The sequence below is a fragment of the Bolinopsis microptera genome, chromosome 9, assembly GCF_026151205.1.
Source record: "Bolinopsis microptera isolate Bmic1 chromosome 9, MBARI_Bmic_1.0, whole genome shotgun sequence".
NCBI classification, from domain to species: Eukaryota; Metazoa; Ctenophora; class Tentaculata; order Lobata; family Bolinopsidae; genus Bolinopsis; species Bolinopsis microptera.
The window spans coordinates 401,779-425,670 of record NC_087080.1 but is presented as its reverse complement, the minus strand read 5'-3'; the positions used below and the strand labels follow the sequence as shown (position 1 = coordinate 425,670).

Genomic DNA, 23,892 nt, shown 5'->3' with positions numbered 1-23,892 from the left:
TAAAGAGGACAGCCTTGTTACCATAGCAACACTGAAAAGGACCGAACATTCAATTGAATGCCAAAAACTAAAAACACGATATCCACGCATTGTTACACACGTTACCATAGCGACACACGTCCGATTCAAACATCAATAATTTAGCAAGGAAAGAGTCGAGACTAGACTACCTGTAGTCAGTACTAGCTGTACCTGCAGTCAGTATCAGTGTTTGTATTGTGAGCTCGAATCTAACAACAGTACATTGTACATTAACTCTGCATTGTACTAGTGGGTACTGCTTCTACAGTGTTACCATAGCAACTACTTCTACAGGCAATTAGCTCACACTTGTGAGGGTTCAACAAAACTTAAACACTGCAACAATAGCAGGACAGCCTTGTTTCCATAGCAACACTAAAGAGGACAGCCTTGTTACCATAGCAACACTAAAGAGGACAGCCTTGTTTCCATAGCAACACTGTAGAGGACAGCCTTGTTACTATGGCACCACTGTAGAGGACAGCCTTGTTTCCATAGAAACACTAAAGAGGACAGCCTTGTTTCCATAGCAACACTGTAGAGGACAGCCTTGTTACCATAGCAACACTGTAGAGGACAGCCTTGTTTCCATAGCAACACTGTAGAGGACAGCCTTGTTTCCATAGCAACACTGTAGAGGACAGCCTTGTTACCATAGCAACACTGTAGAGGACAGCCTTGTTTCCATTGAAACACTAAAGAGGACAGCCTTGTTTCCATAGCAACACTAAAGAGGACAGCCTTGTTACCATAGCAACACTAAAGAGGACAGCCTTGTTACCATAGTAACACTAAAGAGGACAGCCTTGTTACCATAGCAACACTAAAGAGGACAGCCTTGTTACCATAGCAACACTAAAGAGGACATCCTTGTTACCATAGCAACACTAAAGAGGACAGCCTTGTTACCATAGCAACACTAAAGAGGACAGCCTTGTTACCATAGCAACACTAAAGAGGACAGCCTTGTTACCATAGCAACACTAAAGAGGACAGGACTTTCTTCATATCTTTACAACTTACACAGAGACACCAAAACAATTATTCAAAACTAACGTAAATTAAAATTATTGCGAATTTTGAAACCATGAGGCGTGGAAATTAATAGAAAGTATGATTGATGCAGATTGCAGGCCTGTAATTTAAGCAGCATATGAAATAGCTTGCGGCGGTTATTATAGGTGATGCCTTACCACCTAGTTATTAAATACACTGCTAACGCAATTACCGCTAATTTGAAATACAGGCACAAATCTAAGGCGTTGCTATGGTAACTGGCTGCTAGGGTGACGACGTATTAATTGTAACCGGATAACTGTTGGTTTCAACACTGTTAGTTGCTATGGTAACTAATAGTAGTAGTAACACTGTTATCGCACAACCAATTTTAATTGGGTGGTCAATTATTAAATCTCATTACAAATTATCCTAATTATGTTTGAAGCCTCAGAAGTGTAGATTAAAATAAAACGACTAGTGTAGATTAAAATAAAACGAGAAGTGTAGATTATAATAAAACGAGAAGTGTAGATTATAATAAAACGAGAAGTGTAGATTATAATAAAACGAGAAGTGTAGATTATAATAAAACGAGAAGTGTAGATTATAATAAAACGAGAAGTGTAGATTGCAATAAAACGACTAGTGTAGATTAAAATAAAACGAGAAGTGTAGATTAAAATAAAACGAGAAGTGTAGATTATAATAAAACGAGAAGTGTAGATTATAATAAAACGAGAAGTGTAGATTAAAATAAAACGACTAGTGTAGATTATAATAAAACGAGAAGTGTAGATTAAAATAAAACGAGAAGTGTAGATTAAAATAGAAGGAGAAGTGTAGATTATAATAAAACGAGAAGTGTAGATTATAATAAAACGAGAAGTGTAGATTAAAATAAAACGAGAAGTGTAGATTACAATAAAACGACTAGTGTAGATTATAATAAAACGAGAAGTGTAGATTATAATAAAACGAGAAGTGTAGATTAAAATAAAACGAGAAGTGTAGATTATAATAAAACGAGAAGTGTAGATTAAAATAAAACGACTAGTGTAGATTATAATAAAACGAGAAGTGTAGATTAAAATAAAACGAGAAGTGTAGATTAAAATAGAAGGAGAAGTGTAGATTATAATAAAACGAGAAGTGTAGATTATAATAAAACGAGAAGTGTAGATTAAAATAGAAGGAGAAGTGTAGATTATAATAAAACGAGAAGTGTAGATTATAATAAAACGAGAAGTGTAGATTATAATAAAACGAGAAGTGTAGATTACAATAAAACGACTAGTGTAGATTATAATAAAACGAGAAGTGTAGATTAAAATAAAACGAGAATTGTAGATTATAATAAAACGAGAAGTGTAGATTATAATAAAACGAGAAGTGTAGATTGCAATAAAACGACTAGTGTAGATTATAATAAAACGAGAAGTGTAGATTATAATAAAACGAGAAGTGTAGATTATAATAAAACGAGAAGTGTAGATTGCAATAAAACGACTAGTGTAGATTATAATAAAACGAGAAGTGTAGATTACAATAAAACGACTAGTGTAGATTAAAATAAAACGAGAAGTGCAGATTAAAATAAAACGAGAAGTGCAGATTAAAATAAAACGACAAGTGTAGATTATAATAAAACGAGAAGTGTAGATTAAAATAAAACGACTAGTGTAGATTAAAATAAAACGAGAAGTGTAGATTATAATAAAACGAGAAGTGCAGATTAAAATAAAACGACAAGTGTAGATTAATATGTGTAGACGATGGAACGTAAGCTAACAAACCGCTCAACCAATTCAAAAGTAAAAACACATTTTCACTGGAAATGCAGGGCTGAAAATATTGACACAGAGTTTCGTGCAGTAAATAGAACGCTAGTAGTGCCGCGTAGTGCCGCGTAGTGCCACTACTTGGACCACTGCTCTGAGACCGAACAAGGGTTTTACGAAGTTATGTTGACAACTTCTTGTAATCAACTGGTGTAGGAGTAATATCACGTGTCACGTGTTACCATAGCAACGTGTAGGAGTAATATCGGGTGCCACGTGTTACCATAGCAACGTGTAGGAGTAATATCACGTGTTACTATAGCAACGTGTAGGAGTAATATCACGTGTCACGTGTTACCATAGCAACGTGTAGGAGTAATATCACGTGTTACTATAGCAACGTGTAGGAGTAATATCACGTATCACGTGTGCTGTTCCCAAATTGAATCAACTACGTAAATGCAAACGAGGAATCAACTTGGAAAAATTGGGATATTTTGTTAATAATTAGACAAAACCTAACAAAGTTTGCACAGTAATTGTAGATTTTAGGGCGCAGTTCACTGAATCAATATTAATGTAGTTAATAAATAATAGTGTAGTTAAGTGATCATAGATTCAGTAAAATGCTACAATTCACCTGAAAAGGGTATTTCACGTACACATCACAGCACGCTATTGATCGTTAAACACAGTTTGTGTAACTAGCTGTGAGCAAACTAAGTGGGTAGACACACTAGAGCTGGCCACTGTCACCACCAATAAAACTTATTGTTCCAATTAGGTACAAATACGGAGTAGAGATGGGGTAAATGGTTACTATGCACGTGCATATACTGTTGCAAGTTTATTGCACGTGCATATACTGTTGCGAGTTTATTGCACGTGCATATACTGTTGTGAGTTTATTGCACGTGCATATACTGTTGCAAGTTTATTGCACGTGCATATACTGTTGCAAGTTTATTGCACGTTCATATACTGTTGCGAGTTTATTGCACGTGCATAATATACTGTTGTGAGTTTATTGCACGTGCATATACTGTTGCGAGTTTATTGCACGTGCATATACTGTTGCGAGTTTATTGCACTTGCATATTATACTGTTGCGAGTTTATTGCACGTGCATATTGATATACTGTTGCGAGTTTATTGCACGTGCATACACTGCTGCGAGTTTATTGCACGTGCATATACTGTTGCGAGTTTATTGCACGTGCATATACTGTTGCGAGTTTATTGCACGTGCATATACTGTTGCGAGTTTATTGCACGTGCATATACTGTTGCGAGTTTATTGCACGTGCATATACTGTTGCGAGTTTATTGCACGTGCATATACTGTTGCGAGTTTATTGCACGTTCATATACTGTTGCGAGTTAATTGCACGTGCATATTGATATACTGTTGTGAGTTTATTGCACGTGCATACACTGCTGCGAGTTTATTGCACGTGTATATACTGTTGCGAGTTTATTGCACGTGCATATACTGCTGCAAGTTTATTGCGCGTGCATATACTGTTGCGAGTTTATTGCACGTTCATATACTGTTGCGTGTTAACTGCATGTTCACAATGTTCACAAACCGCGCAAAGTGCAAACATCTAAAAAAAAGCTTAAAGCTCAAAAATGATAGCCGAAACATCTATATTTAGTTTCATGATAACATTAACGTAACTACATAGTAAACTACGATACACTGTCTTCAAGAGCTATAACAAATGTTTAATTATCGTACCATTATTATAGATACGATAATTTCAATAATAGCTACTATACTGTATGATATGCTATTATCTGTTGAAATGCTACTGTTGCGATGTGATGTAGCATGTGTTATTATAAAACACCATTCCGTAGAATGAATTAACCAGTTCATGGTGAAATTTGTCATATGAATGTATACGAATAGGATTAGGGATGAATTATAAAGGTTATAGTAATGTGTGCGTGTAAAGGCAGGGAGATCCATCCCTCGTAAAATGTTTGTCAGAATGTTACAAGAAATATAAAAATTAATCCTAATTGAAATTATTCCAAAACACTGGGAAAAAGATCGAACATATTCGCAAAGATCTACAGGATATACATTATACATATTCGCATAACTTGACAATCTTAAGTATTAAGCCATTAAATTTAGTTGGAAATTAGCCATGAAAGCCAGCAGGATTTGCCAGGTGACTTATAACCTACCCCTGCCTGCCTGTCAAATGGATAATCATTGGCTAAAATATCTACTATTCAACATTACACTACACTACACTACACTACACTACACTACACTACACTACACTACACTACACTACACTACACTACACTACACTACACTACACTACACTACACTACACTACACTACACTACACTACACTACACTACACTACACTACACTACACTACACTACACTACACTACACTACACTACACTAAAATATCTAACCAGATAACTTATGTAACTATTCAACATTTCAAATAACAAGAAATTAAACCGATACGAAATAAATGTAACTGTAGTATATTTGATAGCGGTATAAACAAAGTGAAGCAGAAGAGGACAACTGTTGTCTGTTCCAGTACACTAGAATTAATTGTAATTAAGATGTGTGCGTTGCCCCTAACAACAGGCAAAGAGAAGAACCAATGCGCGCCGCACTTATGTCACGTGGTACTCAGAGCTACAGATACATTATATCGGGGAGTGCATTAGTGCAATGGAATGCACGTGCAATTAGCGTATTGTAATGGCAGAGTTAATGGTGCTGCTCTACGGGACAATTACCAGCGCTCAACCTCTTACATTATCAACTCAGGGAAGTAAGCGTGTTCCCAAATAATTCTAATAATAGTAATAGTAATAATAGTAATAGTAGTAATAGTAATAGTAATAGTAATAGTAATAGTAATAGTAATAGTAATAGTAATAGTAATAGTAATAGTAATAGTAATAGTAATAGTAATAGTAATAGTAATAGTAATAGTAATAGTAATAATAGTAATAATAGTAATACCTCCTACTATACTCCAGTAGCGGTCAGCGGAGTCTACCTCTGGATCTGATTTCCCCGTTATTGTTTACACTTCCCCCTAGTTACCCCCTAGTTACCACTAGTTACCATAGTTACACTTCCCCCTCGTCAAGATATGAAGTAGCCGGCATACTGTTCCGGTGGTAATAATACGCGCACTGAATAGCCATTTGTTCTCTCGGATGTGGTTAAAGAGACGCAAACATCTCTTTTATTACCGTTAATACTGTCTCAGTGGGTGCCATGCTATTAAAAATACTTAATTTTTAGATGGACCGTATGGGTAACGCCAGCGGCGGAGAGACGACAACATCGCCCTCCGTAATGTTTACCTCAGCTACAGGACGATCCCTGTTTGCTACACTCCTCATCAGCTTCGCCACCTTTAACATACGTGGCCTCGGTTCTTGTGATGATCCAGACGACATCCACAGCAAACGGGAGCAACTGGGTACCGATTGTCTACGGTACGGCATAGATATCTGCGCTATTCAGGAGACTAAGGTTGTAAAACCGGATTCTTGCAGTCTTAGCAACGGATACAAACTCTTATTGTTTGAGCAGAAAAATGGCCGGCACTATGGACTCGGTTTTGTTATCAGTCCCCGATTTATTGACTATGTGGTATGCTGGAACAGTATCAGTGATCGAGTAAGCTTTTTGGACCTAGAACTCCCTACAAAATCAGGAAAATTTATCAAATGTAGGGTGGTCAATGTATATGGGCCACACAAGAAACTTGCAGAAAATGATCAACAACTGTTGATTAATTTCTACGGCCAAGTTAGGGACGCTCTAAATGTCCCTGCTAATGTTGAGATATTTGTTTTGGGGGATTTTAATTCAAAGTTGGGAAAAATGACTACTTCAGATAAGGACTTTGGTTTTGGTCGTTTCATGGGTAAACATGGTATGGGTTTGCGCAACGATATGGGGGAAAACTTGTTAGACTTGTTATCAGAATTTGACCTCTTTGCCTCCAACACTGGTTTTTATCATCCTGCTCGACATACGACCACCTACACTGGCTGGAGGAAGGACTGGAGTGCCGGGCGAAATAGTAAAAAGACGATCCCGGTCTATTCTCAGATCGATTTCATCCTGTGTCGGAGTAGGTCGAAGCCAATGCTACAAGATTCTAGATCTTATGCAGGCACTTTGACATACTCTGATCACAGATTTGTTGTCACTAGAGTAGACTTTAAGGACATCTGTCTTTGCTATAAACGCCACTCCAAGACATCCTTAAAGTTCAACACCTCTGAACTCACCTCGAACCCCACCATTCAGGTGAAATATCGTCAATCCTTAGATGATAACTTAAGTAACACTGTTTCTGCTCTGGATCCAAATTCAGACTTGAATGGCTTACTTGAGTCCATAAAGGATGCTGCAAGTAGGAGGTCCTACAAAAAGGTTCTAAAGGTGCTTCAATGGCAACCTTGAAGAGAATTGAGAATAAAGTCAATGCCTTCACTGGTCCATGGCAATGTGCTTACAAGCAGGGTAGATCATGTGCTGACATTGTATGGTGCCAGCGTGTGATGTTATCAGTTGTCCAGAGGAAGAGGTGGGAATACCATCGTATGGGGATCGATATGTCTAGTGCCTTTGACACTATACGACGATCTACCATCCTCGATCTTCTTGTTGAGTGTGGCTGTGATGATGACGAAGTCCGTTTGGTAAGACTTTTGCTTTCCAACACCAAGCTCAAAGTCAATATCAACGGTACACTGTCTGCTGAATTCCAGAGTTTTCTCGGTGCATTCCAAGGTGACTGTCTGTCTGGATGTTTGTTCACACTTGTCTTAGCGGGTGCCTTGCGTGACCTCCGTAACAGGCTTGAAACTGCAATGAATAGGCCTAACCCACCTATCACCGATATCGGTCTTCCACTTGACAGTGAGTATGCTGATGATATCGACTTCAATGATGAAGATGAGGACAATTTGAGGGAGCTGTTGCCTATTGCAACAGAAGTCCTTAAAGATTGGAATCTCTTCGTTAACGAAGACAAAACTGATTTCACTCATGTGTACTTAGCTGAAAAGGGAGCTAAAGACGATCAGGGTAAGCCAATTGCAGGGAACGAGCTCTGGAGAAAGAGTATCACGCTTGGCTCCATGCTTTGTAGTAAGGAGGACATCTCTAGAAGGATATGTCTGGGATATGCCGCGTTTAACAAATACAAGAAAGCTTGGAACCATAAGATCCCTCTGAGCAAGAGGCTTCTGTTGTATGAGGCTCTGGTAGTATCCGTTTTAATGTACAATTCATCTTGCTGGGCTGCCCCTAAATCAGTATTGGAAAAACTAGATATTGCTCACAGACGTCATCTGCGATCAATTTTGAATTACAAATACCCTCACATCATTTCCAACAAGAACTTGTATAAACGCTGCAATAGCGAACCATTGTCAGCTAAAGTGGCTCGTAGTCGGTGGAGGATGCTCGGACATGTACTGCGTGGGCCTACAGATGGTCCAGCCTATTCGTCGCTTGTTTTTGCTGTTAACACCTTACAGCTTCAAGGGCGGCGTGGAAGACCGCAGTCAAACCTTTTCTCACTGATCCTACACGACCTTAGTGTTCGAAAATTATCGTTAAATAATTTATGTGATTTAAACAATTTAACTTTAATCGCTCAGAATAGAGTTAAATGGAGAAGTATGCAAATTGCATGACTTTTGTTTGAGAAAGATTAGGGGACAGAAATGTTTACTTTGTTTACTATCTGTTTCTTAGAGCTTTTGTTTATATAATTATTATGAAAACTTAAAACTAGAGGTCACTTATACGAGTCACTAAAAGTCACTACTTGCTCCTTCATAAATACTACTGTTATATATTAACAGTACTAGTGGTTACTAGTGGTCACTTATACTACTGTTATATATTAGCTGTAGACTGTGTTCATGAAATGGTAGAAGTTAAATAAAGAAATAAATGAAGATAGACAAAACACACACACACACAGTGACACGCTGTCCACATAACACACAAACATTGCAGAATAGTAAAACTGTATTTAGTGAAAACCTGTCTAATTAAGTTATAAGAGAGTATTAGTTTTAACTAGTTTTAGGTAGACACGTTAAATGGTGAGACGAATGACACTACACTACACTACACTACACTACACTACACTACACTACACTACACTACACTACACTACACTACACTACACTACACTACACTACACTACACTACACTACACTACACTACACTACACTACACTACACTACACTACACTACACTACACTACACTACACTACACTACAAATAATAACTCGGTAATTCAGGAAATAAGTCATCTCTCCGCTGGTATAACCTCTTTAACAATCATCTCCTTTGCGAAGATGAGATTAAGTCGGATAAACTACACACTCTACTAAAAGTATGAGTTCAAAAAGTTGTGTGGGTTTAGTTGTTTAAACTAGAATCCTTGTAAATACAGAACACAGTGACACAACAGTAGTATTTATGAAGGAGCAATTGACACTGCTTACAGAGACCAACAGGGATCAAACCAATTTACCGGCTTTCAAATAAAGTAGCAATAAAAGAGCAGTGTAGCAGTGTAGTAACTAGACAGTATTTACTAGTAGTTTATAACTGAGACTAGAAGTAACGAGAAACTAGCCGGGTATCCACCGTAACCCAGGTAACGAGCTAACTCTTATAGAGAAACAAGTAAAATAGCTCATTATCGGACAAATCAACAGCGTAAATAGGGAAGCAGTAGTCAGGTTGACTGTTATAAACAGAGCGCATCTTCAGGGTGACTGTTATAAACAGAGCGCATCTTCAGGGTGACTGTTATAAACAGAGCACATCTTCAGGGTGACTGTTATAAACAGAGCGCATCTTCAGGGTGACTGTTATAAACAGAGCACATCTTCAGGATGACTGTTATAAACAGAGCGCATCTTCAGGGTGACTGTTATAAATAGAGCACATCTTCAGGGTGATTATTATAAACAGAGCACATCTTCAGGGTGACTGTTATAAACAGAGCGCATCTTCAGGGTGACTGTCATAAACAGAGCACATCTTCAGGGTGACTGTTATATTATAAACAGAGCGCATCTTCAGAGTGACTGTTATAAACAGAGCACATCTTCAGGGTGACTGTTATAAACAGAGCACATCTTCAGGGTGACTGTTATAAACAGAGCACATCTTCAGGGTGACTGTTATAAACAGAGCACATCTTCAGGGTGACTGTTATAAACAGAGCGCATCTTCAGGGTGACTGTTATAAACAGAGCACATCTTCAGGGTGACTGTTATAAACAGAGTACATCTTCAGAGCTTCAGGGTGACTGTTATAAACAGAGTACATCTTCAGGGTGATTGTTATAAACAGAGCACATCTTCAGGGTGACTGTTATAAACAGAGCGCATCTTCAGGGTGACTGTTATAAACAGAGCACATCTTCAGGGTGACTGTTATAAACAGAGCGCATCTTCAGGGTGACTGTTATAAACATAGCGCATCTTCAGGGTTACTGTTATAAACAGAGCGCATCTTCAGGGTTACTGTTATAAACAGAGCGCATCTTCAGGGGGACTGTTATAAACAGAGCACATCTTCAGGGTGACTGTTATAAACAGAGCGCATCTTCAGGGTGACTGTTATAAACAGAGCGCATCTTCAGGGTGACTGTTATATACAGAGCGCATCTTCAGGGTGACTGTTATAAACAGAGCGCATCTTCAGGGTGACTGTTATAAACAGAGCGCATCTTCAGGGTGACTGTTATAAACAGAGCGCATTTTCAGGGTGACTGTTATATACAGAGCGCATCTCCAGGGTGACTGTTATAAACAGAGCGCATCTTCATGATGACTGTTATAAACAAAGCACATCTTCAGGGTGACTGTTATAAACAGAGCACATCTTCAGGGTGACTGTTATTAACAGAGCGAATCTTCAGGGTGACTGTTATAAACAGAGCACATCTTCAAGGTGACTGTTATAAACAGAGCACATCTTCAGGGTGACTGTTATAAACAGAGCACATCTTCAGGGTGACTGTCATAAACAGAGCACATCTTCAGGGTGACTGTCATAAACAGAGCACATCTTCAGGGTAACTGTTATAAACAGAGCACATCTTCAGGTTGACTGTCATAAACAGAGCACATCTTCAGGTTGACTGTTATAAACAGAGCACATCTTCAGGTTGACTGTCATAAACAGAGCACATCTTCAGGTTGACTGTTATAAACAGAGCACATCTTCAGGGTGACTGTTATAAACAGAGCACATCTTCAGGGTGACTGTTATAAACAGAGCACATCTTCAGGGTGACTTTTATAAACAGAGCACATCTTCAGGGTGACTGTTATAAACAGAGCACAGCTTCAGGGTGACTGTTATAAACAGAGCGAATCTTCAGGGTGACTGGTATAAACAGAGCACATCTTCAGGGTGACTGTTATAAACAGAGCACATCTTCAGGGTGACTGTTATAAACAGAGCGCATCTCCAGGGTGACTGTTATAAACAGAGCGCATCTTCAGGGTGACTGTTATAAACAGAGCGCATCTTCATGATGACTGTTATAAACAAAGCACATCTTCAGGGTGACTGTTATAAACAGAGCACATCTTCAGGGTGACTGTTATTAACAGAGCGCATCTTCAGGGTGACTGTTATAAACAGAGCACATCTTCAAGGTGACTGTTATAAACAGAGCACATCTTCAGGGTGACTGTCATAAACAGAGCACATCTTCAGGGTGACTGTCATAAACAGAGCACATCTTCAGGGTAACTGTTATAAACAGAGCACATCTTCAGGTTGACTGTCATAAACAGAGCACATCTTCAGGTTGACTGTTATAAACAGAGCACATCTTCAGGGTTACTGTTATAAACAGAGCACATCTTCAGGGTGACTGTTATAAACAGAGCACATCTTCAGGGTGACTTTTATAAACAGAGCACATCTTCAGGGTGACTGTTATAAACAGAGCACAGCTTCAGGGTGACTGTTATAAACAGAGCGCATCTTCAGGGTGACTGTTATAAACAGAGCACATCTTCAGGTTGACTGTTATAAACAGAGCACATCTTCAGGGTGACTGTTATAAACAGAGTACATCTTCAGGGTGACTGTTATAAACAGAGCACATCTTTAGGGTGACTGTTATAAACAGAGCACATCTTTAGGGTGACTGTTATAAACAGAGCACATCTTCAGGGTGACTGTTATAAACAGAGTACATCTTCAGGGTGACTGTTATAAACAGAGCACATCTTTAGGGTGACTGTTATAAACAGAGCACATCTTTAGGGTGACTGTCATAAACAGAGCACATCTTCAGGGTAACTGTTATAAACAAAGCACATCTTCAGGTTGACTGTCATAAACAGAGCACATCTTCAGGGTGACTGTTATATTATAAACAGAGCGCATCTTCAGAGTGACTGTTATAAACAGAGCACATCTTCAGGGTGACTGTTATAAACAGAGCACATCTTCAGGGTGACTGTTATAAACAGAGCACATCTTCAGGGTGACTGTTATAAACAGAGCACATCTTCAGGGTGACTGTTATAAACAGAGCGCATCTTCAGGGTGACTGTTATAAACAGAGCACATCTTCAGGGTGACTGTTATAAACAGAGTACATCTTCAGAACTTCAGGGTGACTGTTATAAACAGAGCACAGCTTCAGGGTGACTGTTATAAACAGAGCGCATCTTCAGGGTGACTGTTATAAACAGAGCACATCTTCAGGTTGACTGTTATAAACAGAGCACATCTTCAGGGTGACTGTTATAAACAGAGTACATCTTCAGGGTGACTGTTATAAACAGAGCACATCTTTAGGGTGACTGTTATAAACAGAGCACATCTTTAGGGTGACTGTTATAAACAGAGCACATCTTCAGGGTGACTGTTATAAACAGAGTACATCTTCAGGGTGACTGTTATAAACAGAGCACATCTTTAGGGTGACTGTTATAAACAGAGCACATCTTTAGGGTGACTGTCATAAACAGAGCACATCTTCAGGGTAACTGTTATAAACAAAGCACATCTTCAGGTTGACTGTCATAAACAGAGCACATCTTCAGGGTGACTGTTATATTATAAACAGAGCGCATCTTCAGAGTGACTGTTATAAACAGAGCACATCTTCAGGGTGACTGTTATAAACAGAGCACATCTTCAGGGTGACTGTTATAAACAGAGCACATCTTCAGGGTGACTGTTATAAACAGAGCACATCTTCAGGGTGACTGTTATAAACAGAGCGCATCTTCAGGGTGACTGTTATAAACAGAGCACATCTTCAGGGTGACTGTTATAAACAGAGTACATCTTCAGAACTTCAGGGTGACTGTTATAAACAGAGTACATCTTCAGGGTGATTGTTATAAACAGAGCACATCTTCAGGGTGACTGTTATAAACAGAGCGCATCTTCAGGGTGACTGTTATAAACAGAGCACATCTTCAGGGTGACTGTTATAAACAGAGCGCATCTTCAGGGTGACTGTTATAAACATAGCGCATCTTCAGGGTTACTGTTATAAACAGAGCGCATCTTCAGGGTTACTGTTATAAACAGAGCGCATCTTCAGGGGGACTGTTATAAACAGAGCACATCTTCAGGGTGACTGTTATAAACAGAGCGCATCTTCAGGGTGACTGTTATAAACAGAGCGCATCTTCAGGGTGACTGTTATATACAGAGCGCATCTTCAGGGTGACTGTTATAAACAGAGCGCATCTTCAGGGTGACTGTTATAAACAGAGCGCATCTTCAGGGTGACTGTTATAAACAGAGCGCATTTTCAGGGTGACTGTTATATACAGAGCGCATCTCCAGGGTGACTGTTATAAACAGAGCGCATCTTCATGATGACTGTTATAAACAAAGCACATCTTCAGGGTGACTGTTATAAACAGAGCACATCTTCAGGGTGACTGTTATTAACAGAGCGCATCTTCAGGGTGACTGTTATAAACAGAGCACATCTTCAAGGTGACTGTTATAAACAGAGCACATCTTCAGGGTGACTGTTATAAACAGAGCACATCTTCAGGGTGACTGTCATAAACAGAGCACATCTTCAGGGTGACTGTCATAAACAGAGCACATCTTCAGGGTAACTGTTATAAACAGAGCACATCTTCAGGTTGACTGTCATAAACAGAGCACATCTTCAGGTTGACTGTTATAAACAGAGCACATCTTCAGGTTGACTGTCATAAACAGAGCACATCTTCAGGTTGACTGTTATAAACAGAGCACATCTTCAGGGTGACTGTTATAAACAGAGCACATCTTCAGGGTGACTGTTATAAACAGAGCACATCTTCAGGGTGACTTTTATAAACAGAGCACATCTTCAGGGTGACTGTTATAAACAGAGCACAGCTTCAGGGTGACTGTTATAAACAGAGCGAATCTTCAGGGTGACTGGTATAAACAGAGCACATCTTCAGGGTGACTGTTATAAACAGAGCACATCTTCAGGGTGACTGTTATAAACAGAGCGCATCTCCAGGGTGACTGTTATAAACAGAGCGCATCTTCAGGGTGACTGTTATAAACAGAGCGCATCTTCATGATGACTGTTATAAACAAAGCACATCTTCAGGGTGACTGTTATAAACAGAGCACATCTTCAGGGTGACTGTTATTAACAGAGCGCATCTTCAGGGTGACTGTTATAAACAGAGCACATCTTCAAGGTGACTGTTATAAACAGAGCACATCTTCAGGGTGACTGTCATAAACAGAGCACATCTTCAGGGTGACTGTCATAAACAGAGCACATCTTCAGGGTAACTGTTATAAACAGAGCACATCTTCAGGTTGACTGTCATAAACAGAGCACATCTTCAGGTTGACTGTTATAAACAGAGCACATCTTCAGGGTTACTGTTATAAACAGAGCACATCTTCAGGGTGACTGTTATAAACAGAGCACATCTTCAGGGTGACTTTTATAAACAGAGCACATCTTCAGGGTGACTGTTATAAACAGAGCACAGCTTCAGGGTGACTGTTATAAACAGAGCGCATCTTCAGGGTGACTGTTATAAACAGAGCACATCTTCAGGTTGACTGTTATAAACAGAGCACATCTTCAGGGTGACTGTTATAAACAGAGTACATCTTCAGGGTGACTGTTATAAACAGAGCACATCTTTAGGGTGACTGTTATAAACAGAGCACATCTTTAGGGTGACTGTTATAAACAGAGCACATCTTCAGGGTGACTGTTATAAACAGAGTACATCTTCAGGGTGACTGTTATAAACAGAGCACATCTTTAGGGTGACTGTTATAAACAGAGCACATCTTTAGGGTGACTGTCATAAACAGAGCACATCTTCAGGGTAACTGTTATAAACAAAGCACATCTTCAGGTTGACTGTCATAAACAGAGCACATCTTCAGGTTGACTGTTATAAACAGAGCACATCTTCAGGGTGACTGTTATAAACAGAGCACATTTTCAGGGTGACTGTTATAAACAGAGCACATCTTCAGGGTGACTGTTATAAACAGAGCACATCTTCAGGGTGACTGTTATAAACAGAGCGCATCTTCAGGGTGACTGTTATAAACAGAGCGCATCTTCAGGGTGACTGTTATAAACAGAGCACATCTTCAGGGTGACTGTTATAAACAGAGCGCATCTTCAGGGTGACTGTTATAAACAGAGCACATCTTCAGGATGACTGTTATAAACAGAGCACATCTTCAGGGTGACTGTTATAAACAGAGCACATCTTCAGGGTGATTATTATAAACAGAGCACATCTTCAGGGTGACTGTTATAAACAGAGCGCATCTTCAGGGTGACTGTCATAAACAGAGCACATCTTCAGGGTGACTGTTATATTATAAACAGAGCGCATCTTCAGAGTGACTGTTATAAACAGATCACATCTTCAGGGTGACTGTTATAAACAGAGCACATCTTCAGGGTGACTGTTATAAACAGAGCACATCTTCAGGGTGACTGTTATAAACAGAGCACATCTTCAGGGTGACTGTTATAAACAGAGCGCATCTTCAGGGTGACTGTTATAAACAGAACACATCTTCAGGGTGACTGTTATAAACAGAGTACATCTTCAGAGCTTCAGGGTGACTGTTATAAACAGAGTACATCTTCAGGGTGATTGTTATAAACAGAGCACATCTTCAGGGTGACTGTTATAAACAGAGCGCATCTTCAGGGTGACTGTTATAAACAGAGCACATCTTCAGGGTGACTGTTATAAACAGAGCGCATCTTCAGGGTGACTGTTATAAACATAGCGCATCTTCAGGGTTACTGTTATAAACAGAGCGCATCTTCAGGGTTACTGTTATAAACAGAGCGCATCTTCAGGGGGACTGTTATAAACAGAGCACATCTTCAGGGTGACTGTTATAAACAGAGCGCATCTTCAGGGTGACTGTTATAAACAGAGCGCATCTTCAGGGTGACTGTCATAAACAGAGCACATCTTCAGGGTGACTGTTATATTATAAACAGAGCGCATCTTCAGAGTGACTGTTATAAACAGAGCACATCTTCAGGGTGACTGTTATAAACAGAGCACATCTTCAGGGTGACTGTTATAAACAGAGCACATCTTCAGGGTGACTGTTATAAACAGAGCACATCTTCAGGGTGACTGTTATAAACAGAGCGCATCTTCAGGGTGACTGTTATAAACAGAACACATCTTCAGGGTGACTGTTATAAACAGAGTACATCTTCAGAGCTTCAGGGTGACTGTTATAAACAGAGTACATCTTCAGGGTGATTGTTATAAACAGAGCACATCTTCAAGGTGACTGTTATAAACAGAGCACATCTTCAGGGTGACTGTTATAAACAGAGCACATCTTCAGGGTGACTGTCATAAACAGAGCACATCTTCAGGGTGACTGTCATAAACAGAGCACATCTTCAGGGTAACTGTTATAAACAGAGCACATCTTCAGGTTGACTGTCATAAACAGAGCTCATCTTCAGGTTGACTGTTATAAACAGAGCACATCTTCAGGGTTACTGTTATAAACAGAGCACATCTTCAGGGTGACTGTTATAAACAGAGCACATCTTCAGGGTGACTTTTATAAACAGAGCACATCTTCAGGGTGACTGTTATAAACAGAGCACAGCTTCAGGGTGACTGTTATAAACAGAGCGCATCTTCAGGGTGACTGTTATAAACAGAGCACATCTTCAGGTTGACTGTTATAAACAGAGCACATCTTCAGGGTGACTGTTATAAACAGAGTACATCTTCAGGGTGACTGTTATAAACAGAGCACATCTTTAGGGTGACTGTTATAAACAGAGCACATCTTTAGGGTGACTGTCATAAACAGAGCACATCTTCAGGGTAACTGTTATAAACAAAGCACATCTTCAGGTTGACTGTCATAAACAGAGCACATCTTCAGGTTGACTGTTATAAACAGAGCACATCTTCAGGGTGACTGTTATAAACAGAGCACATTTTCAGGGTGACTGTTATAAACAGAGCACATCTTCAGGGTGACTGTTATAAACAGAGCACATCTTCAGGGTGACTGTTATATTATAAACAGAGCGCATCTTCAGAGTGACTGTTATAAACAGAGCACATCTTCAGGGTGACTGTTATAAACAGAGCACATCTTCAGGGTGACTGTTATAAACAGAGCACATCTTCAGGGTGACTGTTATAAACAGAGCACATCTTCAGGGTGACTGTTATAAACAGAGCGCATCTTCAGGGTGACTGTTATAAACAGAGCACATCTTCAGGGTGACTGTTATAAACAGAGTACATCTTCAGAACTTCAGGGTGACTGTTATAAACAGAGTACATCTTCAGGGTGATTGTTATAAACAGAGCACATCTTCAGGGTGACTGTTATAAACAGAGCGCATCTTCAGGGTGACTGTTATAAACAGAGCACATCTTCAGGGTGACTGTTATAAACAGAGCGCATCTTCAGGGTGACTGTTATAAACATAGCGCATCTTCAGGGTTACTGTTATAAACAGAGCGCATCTTCAGGGTTACTGTTATAAACAGAGCGCATCTTCAGGGGGACTGTTATAAACAGAGCACATCTTCAGGGTGACTGTTATAAACAGAGCGCATCTTCAGGGTGACTGTTATAAACAGAGCGCATCTTCAGGGTGACTGTTATATACAGAGCGCATCTTCAGGGTGACTGTTATAAACAGAGCGCATCTTCAGGGTGACTGTTATAAACAGAGCGCATCTTCAGGGTGACTGTTATAAACAGAGCGCATTTTCAGGGTGACTGTTATATACAGAGCGCATCTCCAGGGTGACTGTTATAAACAGAGCGCATCTTCATGATGACTGTTATAAACAAAGCACATCTTCAGGGTGACTGTTATAAACAGAGCACATCTTCAGGGTGACTGTTATTAACAGAGCGCATCTTCAGGGTGACTGTTATAAACAGAGCACATCTTCAAGGTGACTGTTATAAACAGAGCACATCTTCAGGGTGACTGTTATAAACAGAGCACATCTTCAGGGTGACTGTCATAAACAGAGCACATCTTCAGGGTGACTGTCATAAACAGAGCACATCTTCAGGGTAACTGTTATAAACAGAGCACATCTTCAGGTTGACTGTCATAAACAGAGCACATCTTCAGGTTGACTGTTATAAACAGAGCACATCTTCAGGTTGACTGTCATAAACAGAGCACATCTTCAGGTTGACTGTTATAAACAGAGCACATCTTCAGGGTGACTGTTATAAACAGAGCACATCTTCAGGGTGACTGTTATAAACAGAGCACATCTTCAGGGTGACTTTTATAAACAGAGCACATCTTCAGGGTGACTGTTATAAACAGAGCACAGCTTCAGGGTGACTGTTATAAACAGAGCGAATCTTCAGGGTGACTGGTATAAACAGAGCACATCTTCAGGGTGACTGTTATAAACAGAGCACATCTTCAGGGTGACTGTTATAAACAGAGCGCATCTCCAGGGTGACTGTTATAAACAGAGCGCATCTTCAGGGTGACTGTTATAAACAGAGCGCATCTTCATGATGACTGTTATAAACAAAGCACATCTTCAGGGTGACTGTTATAAACAGAGCACATCTTCAGGGTGACTGTTATTAACAGAGCGCATCTTCAGGGTGACTGTTATAAACAGAGCACATCTTCAAGGTGACTGTTATAAACAGAGCACATCTTCAGGGTGACTGTCATAAACAGAGCACATCTTCAGGGTGACTGTCATAAACAGAGCACATCTTCAGGGTAACTGTTATAAACAGAGCACATCTTCAGGTTGACTGTCATAAACAGAGCACATCTTCAGGTTGACTGTTATAAACAGAGCACATCTTCAGGGTTACTGTTATAAACAGAGCACATCTTCAGGGTGACTGTTATAAACAGAGCACATCTTCAGGGTGACTTTTATAAACAGAGCACATCTTCAGGGTGACTGTTATAAACAGAGCACAGCTTCAGGGTGACTGTTATAAACAGAGCGCATCTTCAGGGTGACTGTTATAAACAGAGCACATCTTCAGGTTGACTGTTATAAACAGAGCACATCTTCAGGGTGACTGTTATAAACAGAGTACATCTTCAGGGTGACTGTTATAAACAGAGCACATCTTTAGGGTGACTGTTATAAACAGAGCACATCTTTAGGGTGACTGTTATAAACAGAGCACATCTTCAGGGTGACTGTTATAAACAGAGTACATCTTCAGGGTGACTGTTATAAACAGAGCACATCTTTAGGGTGACTGTTATAAACAGAGCACATCTTTAGGGTGACTGTCATAAACAGAGCACATCTTCAGGGTAACTGTTATAAACAAAGCACATCTTCAGGTTGACTGTCATAAACAGAGCACATCTTCAGGTTGACTGTTATAAACAGAGCACATCTTCAGGGTGACTGTTATAAACAGAGCACATTTTCAGGGTGACTGTTATAAACAGAGCACATCTTCAGGGTGACTGTTATAAACAGAGCACATCTTCAGGGTGACTGTTATAAACAGAGCGCATCTTCAGGGTGACTGTTATAAACAGAGCGCATCTTCAGGGTGACTGTTATAAACAGAGCACATCTTCAGGGTGACTGTTATAAACAGAGCGCATCTTCAGGGTGACTGTTATAAACAGAGCACATCTTCAGGATGACTGTTATAAACAGAGCACATCTTCAGGGTGACTGTTATAAACAGAGCACATCTTCAGGGTGATTATTATAAACAGAGCACATCTTCAGGGTGACTGTTATAAACAGAGCGCATCTTCAGGGTGACTGTCATAAACAGAGCACATCTTCAGGGTGACTGTTATATTATAAACAGAGCGCATCTTCAGAGTGACTGTTATAAACAGATCACATCTTCAGGGTGACTGTTATAAACAGAGCACATCTTCAGGGTGACTGTTATAAACAGAGCACATCTTCAGGGTGACTGTTATAAACAGAGCACATCTTCAGGGTGACTGTTATAAACAGAGCGCATCTTCAGGGTGACTGTTATAAACAGAACACATCTTCAGGGTGACTGTTATAAACAGAGTACATCTTCAGAGCTTCAGGGTGACTGTTATAAACAGAGTACATCTTCAGGGTGATTGTTATAAACAGAGCACATCTTCAGGGTGACTGTTATAAACAGAGCGCATCTTCAGGGTGACTGTTATAAACAGAGCACATCTTCAGGGTGACTGTTATAAACAGAGCGCATCTTCAGGGTGACTGTTATAAACATAGCGCATCTTCAGGGTTACTGTTATAAACAGAGCGCATCTTCAGGGTTACTGTTATAAACAGAGCGCATCTTCAGGGGGACTGTTATAAACAGAGCACATCTTCAGGGTGACTGTTATAAACAGAGCGCATCTTCAGGGTGACTGTTATAAACAGAGCGCATCTTCAGGGTGACTGTCATAAACAGAGCACATCTTCAGGGTGACTGTTATATTATAAACAGAGCGCATCTTCAGAGTGACTGTTATAAACAGAGCACATCTTCAGGGTGACTGTTATAAACAGAGCACATCTTCAGGGTGACTGTTATAAACAGAGCACATCTTCAGGGTGACTGTTATAAACAGAGCACATCTTCAGGGTGACTGTTATAAACAGAGCGCATCTTCAGGGTGACTGTTATAAACAGAACACATCTTCAGGGTGACTGTTATAAACAGAGTACATCTTCAGAGCTTCAGGGTGACTGTTATAAACAGAGTACATCTTCAGGGTGATTGTTATAAACAGAGCACATCTTCAAGGTGACTGTTATAAACAGAGCACATCTTCAGGGTGACTGTTATAAACAGAGCACATCTTCAGGGTGACTGTCATAAACAGAGCACATCTTCAGGGTGACTGTCATAAACAGAGCACATCTTCAGGGTAACTGTTATAAACAGAGCACATCTTCAGGTTGACTGTCATAAACAGAGCTCATCTTCAGGTTGACTGTTATAAACAGAGCACATCTTCAGGGTTACTGTTATAAACAGAGCACATCTTCAGGGTGACTGTTATAAACAGAGCACATCTTCAGGGTGACTTTTATAAACAGAGCACATCTTCAGGGTGACTGTTATAAACAGAGCACAGCTTCAGGGTGACTGTTATAAACAGAGCGCATCTTCAGGGTGACTGTTATAAACAGAGCACATCTTCAGGTTGACTGTTATAAACAGAGCACATCTTCAGGGTGACTGTTATAAACAGAGTACATCTTCAGGGTGACTGTTATAAACAGAGCACATCTTTAGGGTGACTGTTATAAACAGAGCACATCTTTAGGGTGACTGTCATAAACAGAGCACATCTTCAGGGTAACTGTTATAAACAAAGCACATCTTCAGGTTGACTGTCATAAACAGAGCACATCTTCAGGTTGACTGTTATAAACAGAGCACATCTTCAGGGTGACTGTTATAAACAGAGCACATTTTCAGGGTGACTGTTATAAACAGAGCACATCTTCAGGGTGACTGTTATAAACAGAGCACATCTTCAGGGTGACTGGTATAAACAGAGCACATCTTCAGGGTGACTGTTATAAACAGAGCACATCTTCAGGGTGACTGTTATAAACAGAGCACATCTTCGGGGTGACTGGTATAAACAGAGCACATCTTTAGGGTGACTGTTATAAACAGAGCACATCTTCAGGGTGACTGTTATAAACAGAGCACATCTTCGGGGTGACTGTTATAAACAGAGCACATCTTCAGGGTGACTGTTATAAACAGAGCACATCTTCAGGGTGACTGGTATAAACAGAGCACATCTTCAGGGTGACTGTTATAAACAGAGCACATCTTCAGGGTGACTGTTATAAACAGAGCACATCTTCAGGGTGACTGTTATAAACAGAGCACATCTTCGGGGTGACTGGTATAAACAGAGCACATCTTCAGGGTGACTGTTATAAACAGAGCACATCTTCAGGGTGACTGTTATAAACAGAGCACATCGTCGGGGTGACTGTTATAAACAGAGCACATCTTCAGGGTGACTGTTATAAACAGAGCACATCTTCAGGTTGACTGTTATAAACAGAGAACATCTTCAGGGTGACTGTTATAAACAGAGCACATCTTCAGGTTGACTGTTATAAACAGAGAACAGCTTCAGGGTGACTGTTATAAACAGAGCACATCTTCAGGGTGACTGGTATAGAGAGCACATCTTCAGGGTGACTGTTATAAACAGAGCACATCTTCAGGGTGACTGTTATAAACAGAGCGCATCTTCAGGGTGACTGTTATAAACACAGCACATCTTCAGGGTGACTGTTATAAACAGAGCGCATCTTCAGGGTGACTGTTATAAACAGAGCGCATCTTCAGGGTGACTGTTATAAACAGTAGACTGTAGTATCGCTGGATTTAGATAGATAACAGAAGCACAAAAGCCTCCACAGAACACACATTGTGACAGAAAGGGCGTGGTTAACCGTAAAACATGTTACAAAAACGCTTCTGGAGAATTGGAAAAACAAACTGAGCCACTGCGGATATTATCGAATTAGCAGCTCTAACACAGTTCTATAAGCACAAAGATACGATCTACAGGTGACCAAATGAACTAATGTAAGCAAATAAAGCAATATCGGTCTGTAAGAAAAGCAATTAGGTCCGATTAGAAGGAAACAGTAGTCTCTAACGTAGTACTGCGATCTCTGAAGCACACAGCATCCTGTAATGCGCCGTATCCACAATTACCACTACCTATTACCAAGCCGGGGTCACGTGGTAGAACGCACTGCTCTGATTGGTTGGCTCCATGAATGCTGGCTACTGATTGGATGGAGGTGGCGGAAATACGGAGAAAAGAAGCTGCAGGATATAACGAGATACGAGAAACAGCAATTGGTAAAGTTGGAACAAAACACGTGTTTATTAGTAAAAACACGTGTCTATTAGTACCAGGCTGAGGATCAGCCAATTAGAAAAACCAGTCCACGTTATTAGCCGCCTTCATCGACCTGGGTCGACCACAGCTTATAGTTTATAATTTCAGCAGACAACTAGTAATTTTCAGCTACTTGGAGCTAAAACTACAGGTCTGTAACCACACCACACCACACCACACCACACCACACCACACCACACCACACCACACCACACCACACCACATCACACCACACCACACCACACCACACCACACCACACCACACCACACCACACCACACCACACCACACCACACCACACCACACCACACCACACCACACCACACCACACCACACCACACCACACCACACCACACCACACCACACCTCTCGTAACTTACTCGGAAGCGGGTTTGATACGTACAATTCTATAAAATTTTTACATCAAACAACTGAGCACTGTTAATATCATTAGGCGGTTTTTAACACATCTTTTGGCCCGCCCAATTTGTCTATAATAGAGATCAGTACAGCAGTAAGGGAGTTAGTAAGCTGGAAACTAGTAACTATGGTAACTACTGGTAACTAGTAACTAAGTAAGGGAGTTTGTAAGCAGCTCTTAATTAATAACTTATGATTAACGACGAGT

The 23,892-nt window shown here is 40.2% G+C and overlaps 2 protein-coding genes across 2 annotated transcripts in view; one reads left to right on the top strand and one right to left on the bottom strand.

Annotated features, from left to right (window-relative positions):
• Positions 1–6,218, bottom strand: part of LOC134821029 (proprotein convertase subtilisin/kexin type 5-like) — a 41,540-nt gene extending 35,322 nt beyond the window's left edge. The window contains exon 1 of the mRNA XM_063831695.1: positions 6,159–6,218. Coding sequence (XP_063687765.1) covers positions 6,159–6,218 — 60 coding nt within the window. The remainder of the gene's footprint in view (positions 1–6,158) is intronic.
• A 1,152-nt stretch (positions 6,219–7,370) lies between these two features.
• LOC134821025 (uncharacterized) lies at positions 7,371–8,400 on the top strand. Its single transcript, XM_063831688.1, has 2 exons — positions 7,371–8,078; positions 8,251–8,400. The coding sequence occupies exons 1-2, from the start codon at positions 7,371–7,373 to the stop codon at positions 8,398–8,400; spliced, it is 858 nt and encodes a 285-aa protein (XP_063687758.1).
• Positions 8,401–23,892: the final 15,492 nt, after the last annotated feature.